This window comes from Salvelinus alpinus, chromosome 16 (genome assembly GCF_045679555.1).
Source record: "Salvelinus alpinus chromosome 16, SLU_Salpinus.1, whole genome shotgun sequence".
Classification (NCBI taxonomy): domain Eukaryota; kingdom Metazoa; phylum Chordata; class Actinopteri; order Salmoniformes; family Salmonidae; genus Salvelinus; species Salvelinus alpinus.
In genome coordinates, this window is record NC_092101.1 from 46,207,073 (window position 1) to 46,214,212 (window position 7,140).

Here is a 7,140-nt window from a genome sequence, read left to right on the forward strand (position 1 = left end):
CCTCCAGATAAAATCCTGTTATTGTTTCCTATTGAGCTTGGTCTTTCCCAGGGCCTGACTCAACGACCACAGCTCTTAACACAGAGTAATGGCCCGGGCTGTCAGTTGTCTGGCTGGGCAGCGGGGAGGGAGGGATTCTACCGTACAGCACTTTACTCTCTGTACGTAGTTCCACTGAACAGAGGCGTGGTGGTGGATGAAAATATCCCATGGCAGGAGAAGGTTGATGACTTTGTCGAGGATCTTATTTTGATTCCAAATAACCAAGAATAGGACACTTCAATGGTTAGTGTTTCCCATGACTATGTTTAGTTGTAGAGGTTTTAATAGATGAGAAGATATATGGGAAATAAATAAAACAATCTCTGTCTGTCTGTTTCTCTCTCCATCTCTCTATCCCAATTCCTCTCTCTCTCCCTCTCTCCATCTGTCTGTCTGTCTGTCTGTCTGTCTGTCTCCATCTCTCTATCCCAATTCCTCTCACTCTCCCTCTCTGTCTGTCTGTCTGTCTGTCTGTCTGTCTGTCTCTCCATCTCTCTATCCCAATTCCTCTCTCGCTCTCTCCCTCTCCCTCTCCCTCTCCCTCTCTCTGTCTGTCTGTCTGTCTGTCTGTCTGTCTGTCTGTCTGTCTGTCTGTCTGTCTGTCTGTCTGTCTGTTTCTCTCTCCATCTCTCTATCCCAATTTCTCTCCCTCTATCTATCCCTCTCTCCCTCTCTCCCTCTGTCTGTCTGTCTGTCTGTCTGTCTGTCTGTCTGTCTGTCTGTCCCAATTCCTCTATCTCTCTCCCTCTCCATCTCTCTGTCTATCTCTCTATTCCTCTCTGTCCAGGCCAGCGTCCAGCAGCCATCGTGTCCCCCATCGCAGGCACCACCAGGGACATTGTAGAAACCTCTCTGGACATTGGGGGCTTCCCTGTCCTCCTGAGTGACACCGCAGGGCTCAGAGACTCCTCAGACAGCGTGGAGAGAGAGGGGGTCCGCAGAGCCCGTCAGAGGTATATACACTACACCACATACTGTATATGGTACAAAGCATTATGGTCAAAATGCATGTTCCATTTCAACTAATTGAATATCTTTGTTATGTAGTTCACCTAAAATGAATACATTAATTCTTATCATCAGGACTAGGATATGGAAAGACCTTAAACAATACGTTATGGAGCATTATTGGGAGTCTCTTCCTGTGAATTGTGACTTCTGTACAGAACAAAGTCTAGTGTTGTCTACATTGTATGGGCAATATGAACAAAATGAACAAGATACTTGAAAATCCTCAAAAACAAAGGAAGGAAGAAATAATTCAAGGCTTTTTCCATATGTTGTATTTTGGCTTCAGTTCCAGTTCGTCAGTGTAAAGAGAATGTATGGATATAAATACCAGACGTAAACACACTCAGGAGGTGGGAGGATGTGCCACTATGCACATTAATATTTACCATACAGAGGGTGAGACACACACACACACACACACACACACACACACACACACACACACACACACACACACACACACACACACACACACACACACACACACACACACACGCACACACAGTGACAGAGTCAAATACATACATACCAGAGCACTCCATCCTGACGACTGTCTCCATTGTTTACACCAGTGTAGAATAGCAGCAGCAATGTATATACTCGTCCCTGAATAAACACACACACACACACACACCCTCACCCTCACCCTCCACAGACTTGGCCAGGCTGACGAGAGGGAGAGGGGAGGAAGAGGGGAGAGTTGGCCCGGTAGGAAGTGCAGGCAGTTCTTGTGCTTAAGGGGACTTTCTGTATGTCTGTCAGGGGATCCAGGGCTCATGACCTGGGGGAGGGCAGGAAGGAGGTAGTCAGAATAAGCATCCTGCTGCTACTGCTGCTGCTGCTAGTCCCTGGGGGCAGGGGAGAGTCCCTGGGGAGGGGGGTCCCTGGGGAGGGGGGGTCCCCACAGAGATACAGTTAATTATGTGACTGTCTCTAGATTCCCTACCTATGCTTTTCTGTTTCAACAAAAATGGACAATAAAAATTGACAATGCTACGCAATTCTATTCTAATCTGGGGGATTATAAAGTGGGACTGCAGTGGATAGCAAAAAATGTACAGACTCCTGACCAGTTCTGCTGTTTTGTGTTTTTTTTACGCTGGTCTTAAAAAATGTTTTTCCACAATGTCTCCGCCATCATTTCCTATGATCTTCTGGAGAGCAGAACAGCAATCACTAACCTCCATTTGAATGGCAGTTTGTACTTCAACGAGTCGGCAGCTCTGGACGTTCTGCTTCCTCTGGACGTTCTGCTTACTCCTGACGTTCTGTTTACTCTGGACGTTCTGTTTACTCTGGACGTTCTGCTTCCTCTTGACGTTCTGTTTACTCCGGACGTTCTGTTTACTCTGGACGTTCTGTTTACTCTGGACGTTCTGCTTCCTCTTGACGTTCTGTTTACTCCGGACGTTCTGTTTACTCTGGACGTTCTGTTTACTCTGGACGTTCTGCTTACTCCTGACGTTCTGTTTACTCCTGACGTTCTGTTTACTATGGACGTTCTGTTTACTCTGGACGTTCTGTTTACTCTGGACGTTCTGCTTCCTCTGGACGTTCTGTTTACTCTGGACGTTCTGTTTACTCCTGACGTTCTGTTTACTCTGGACGTTCTGTTAACTCTGGACGTTCTGTTTACTCTGGACGTTCTGTTTACTCTGGACGTTCTGTTTACTCCTGACGTTCTGTTTACTCTGGACGTTCTGTTAACTCTGGACGTTCTGTTTACTCTGGACGTTCTGCTTCCTCTGGACGTTCTGTTTACTCTGGACGTTCTGTTTACTCCTGACGTTCTGTTTACTCTGGACGTTCTGTTAACTCTGGACGTTCTGTTTACTCTGGACGTTCTGCTTACTCTGGACGTTCTGCTTACTCTGGATGTTCTGCTTACTCTGGACCAGACCCTAATCCCGGGGACTCAAAAGAGGAAGTGACGGCGCAAAAGAGGCAGACGAGCCGGCATCATGACGAGACTACGTTGGCGTGCAAATAAACCGCAAGTCTCAGACTGCTCTCTCTGCTACCGCACGTCAAGCAGTACCGATGCACCGATTCTGGAATCAACAGGAACCTGAACAGGACCCCTAACTACACTATATGTACAAAAGTATGTGGACATCCCTTCAAATTAGTGGATTCGGCTATTTGTGGACAGGTGTATAAAATCGAGCACACCGCCATGCAATCTCCATAGACAAACATTGTCAGTAGAATGGCTTTACTGAAGAGCTCACTGACTTTCGTCGTGGCACCGTCATAGAATGCCACCTTTCCACCAAGTCAGTTCGTCAAATGTCTGTCCTGCTAGAGCTGCCCCCGGTCAACTGTAAGTACTGGTATTGTGAAGTGAAAAAGTCTAGGAGCAACAACGGCTCAACCGCGAAGTGGTAGGCCACACAAGCTCACAGAACGGGACCGCTGAAATTGTCTGTCCTCGATTGCAACACTCACTACCGAGTTCCAAATTGCTTCTCGAAGCAACGTCAGCACAAGAACTGTTCGTCTGGGAGCTTCATGAAATGGGTTTCCATGGCTGAGCAGCCGCACACAAGCCTAAGATCACCATGCGCAATGGCAAGCGTTACACCACTCCAACCGATGCCATTGGACTCTGGAGCAGTGGAAACGCGTTCTCTGGAGTAATCTAACATCTAAATGGAAGCAAGTCCCCGCAGCAATGTTCCAATATCTAGTGGAAAGCCTTCCCAGAAGAGTTGAGGCTGTTATAGCAGCATATTAATGCCCATGATTTTGGAATGAGATGTTTGATGAGCCCGTGTCCACATACTTTTGGTCATGTAATGTATATGTACATATCTACCTCAATTACCTTGTACCCTCGTACTGGTACCCCGTGTATATAGCCAAGTTATTACCTAGTACCCTTACACATTGACTTGGTACTGGTACCCCGTGTATATAGCCAAGTTATCGTTACTCATCACATATGTTATTTTTTTATATTATTGACTGTTGTTGGGAAGGGCCGGTAAGTAAGCATTTCACTGTTACATGCTGACTACACCGCTCGCGATACTTGCGCGCGAGAACATTGCAAAACAAATTTAGACATGTTATTCAATCATTGCATCCAAGCTGCTCGCGCGTGTCTGTCAACGAGCGTCTGCGTAGCCAGACGCTAAACTAGAACTTGGTTCTATTTGTGACGCACGATGCGCTGCAAGTACCGCCTCTCCCTTCTCCTCATTGGTTGTTAGATATACCCACGTGGGTGATTGAAAGATGAACTGAGGTACACACTCCAGTCCAGTTGGTGGTGGTAATGGACATTAAAGTTAGTTGCCATATAAAGTCCGAAGAAGAAGAAGATGAAGGAGGTTTACCCTTTTATCTGTGGATTAATTGTCAGAGTAGAGGACCGTGTGCATTTCAGGTAAAATAACAACCCAATGTTTATATCCCAGGACAAATTAGCTAGCTAAATTGCCATGAATGTTTATTGCTTTTCGACCCCCAAGTTAATATACTGTATTTGGTTCAGAGTTCGTTTTGATATTTCAACCTGCGTGTCCTGATCGCGTCTGGTGTGTGTGGACAAAATCAACATGCGCACGATGGCGCACGTTGATGCACGCCTTCGCGCGCCCGGTCTAGTCAGCATGTTAGTCTACACTTGTTGTTTACGAAGCATGTGACAAATAACATTTTATTTGATTGCGTATTTTCCCTTCAGGGTGGAGCAGGCTGATCTGACCCTAGTAGTGGTGGACTCCACGCAGCTACCCCCAGACCCTCAGCTAGTACCAGCCTTCCTCCAGGAGTACCTCAGCTCTGTGCTGCCCAGCCCTGAGGCCGGCATGAAGGCTGCGTCAGACAGGGTCCTGCTGGTGCTCAACAAGAGTGATCTGGTACCTGAGGAGCAGAGGGAGAGAACAGAGGGAGAGCTGAGAGAGAGCTCGGGTCTCCCTCCTGCATGTTTTCTGTCCTGCTATACCAGTACAGGGCTGGAGGATTTCCTCACTGTGCTGCAGAGCAGGGTCAAGACTCTGTAAGTATAGAGTACAGTTCTGGGTTAATGTTACTGTATGCTTCTACGTAGGTTTTCATCAGGTAGTCACCATGGGCGGAATCCTAACTCTGATTGATAGATTCATTGTGCAATTCATTCAAAATCAAACTCTTTGATATCGCAAGTAAGTTATGATTGGTCCCTAAGCTTTTGATAATATCATGCATGACTTGTCATAACATTATACACCCTGTGCTTACCCTACGGTAGGAGTTTCATTGTGTCGTTTACAGCCCGCCGTATCCTGTGGATATGAGGAATAAACTCTGATTAGATTTTATACATCCTGAGTCTTTCAAGAAAGTAACGCTGATAGCAGCTCCCAGACTGAAGATCAAACACCCCATTCTTTTGAAATATTTGGCAGCGCCGGCCGGCTCACCTACATACAGTACATCAGTTATAACACATCTGTTCCATCCAGGTGTGGTGACCCACTGAGCGGAGCTCCCAGTCTGACCCAGGCCCGTCACAGAGCCCACCTCCAGCAGAGTGTCCAGGCCCTGAACCAGTACCACCAGTACAGAGACCAAGACCTGGCCCTGGCCGCAGAGGGGGTCCGCCTCGCCCTCACCCACCTGGGACGCATTACAGGACGGGTCGGAGCCGAGGAGATCCTGGACATCATATTCAGAGACTTCTGTATAGGGAAATAAATGGTTGAACATGGATACATCTCGTGCAGAAAGGACACTCTCACACTAGATCACGTGACAGGGTGGAACACCAACACAGACTTTAAGTGTAGTTATTCTAGCAAGATACCAAAATGTAACTAGTGTATTTCATTGTTAGTCCTGATCATTTGACCTGGTGGATCTCAACTCTAGCCATAGCCAGACTGAAGAAGTGTAAACATCTTAGCAGATCATCTGTGACTCTCTACTGAGTCACTGTTTGAGTCATCATCGCTCTGTGTTCTGTGGGAAATACATGGTTTGGTAGGCGATCATCTCCGTGTTAAATGGGAAATACATGGTTTGGTAGGTGATCATCTCTGTGTTAAATGGGAAAGAAACGGTTTTGGTAGGCGATCATCTCTGTGTTAAGTGGGGAAAAGAAGGTTTGGTAGGTGATCATCTCTGTGTTAAATGGGAAAGAAACGGTTTTGGTAGGCGATCATCTCTGTGTTAAGTGGGAAAAAGAAGGTTTGGTAGGCGATCATCTCTGTGTTTTGTGTGAAAAATAAGGTTTGGTAGGTGATCATCTCTGTGTTTTGTGGGAAAAATACGTTTTGGTAGGCGATCATCTCTGTTCTGTGGGAAAAAGAAGGTTTGGTAGGCGATCATCTCTGTGCTGTGGGAAAAGACGGTTTGGTAGGCGCTCATCTCTGTTCTATGGGAAAAGACGGTTTGGTAGGCGATCATCTCTGTTCTGTGGGAAAAGACGGTTTGGTAAGCGATCAGTGAATTTTATTGAATTTTATTTGGGCAAAAGACATACAACACGTGTTCCAGAGGATAGCACTTAAAAGTATTAATGAAAACACTTGTTTCCAAAGTGGTCCTCTGGTAAACCATATAGAACATATCATGATTAAAAGTGGTCCTCTGGTAAACCATATAGAACATATCATGATTAAAAGTGGTCCTCTGGTAAACCATATAGAACATATCATGATTAAAAGTGGTCCTCTGGTAAACCATATAGAACATATCATGATTAAAAGTGGTCCTCTGGTAAACCATATAGAACATATCATGATTAAAAGTGGTCCTCTGGTAAACCATATAGAACATATTGTCACGAACCGGCTCAGAGCCCGTAACAAAAGGGAGACCACGTGGAGATAAGGAGTAACAAAATATATTTATTAGATAAAGAAACTAGGTATAATATACAATGGTGTGTGTAATCAGTAATCAGTAGTGTAAGTGAATGTCTTGCATGCATGAATGTGATAATGCAGGGTGTTGAAAGATGCTAAAACAAACAACCAAAAAGCACCATGAAACATAACCGAATCTATCAAGGTGTCTACATGGAGAGAGTCCCCTCCATGAATGGGGAAGTGGTGTATTTATCCTGGGAGAGTGGGCCCAGGTGTTTCCCATGTAGCT

The 7,140-nt window shown here is 45.8% G+C and overlaps 1 protein-coding gene across 3 annotated transcripts in view; it reads left to right on the forward strand.

Annotated features, from left to right (window-relative positions):
- Window positions 1-6,027, forward strand: part of gtpbp3 (GTP binding protein 3, mitochondrial) — a 33,651-nt gene extending 27,624 nt beyond the window's left edge. For all 3 annotated transcript variants that reach the window (XM_071346397.1, XM_071346398.1, XM_071346399.1), the window contains 3 exons: window positions 830-995; window positions 4,745-5,059; window positions 5,505-6,027. In XM_071346397.1, the coding sequence (XP_071202498.1) occupies window positions 830-995; window positions 4,745-5,059; window positions 5,505-5,736 (713 nt within the window). In that variant the 3' untranslated portion in view covers window positions 5,737-6,027. The remainder of the gene's footprint in view (window positions 1-829; window positions 996-4,744; window positions 5,060-5,504) is intronic.
- Window positions 6,028-7,140: the final 1,113 nt, after the last annotated feature.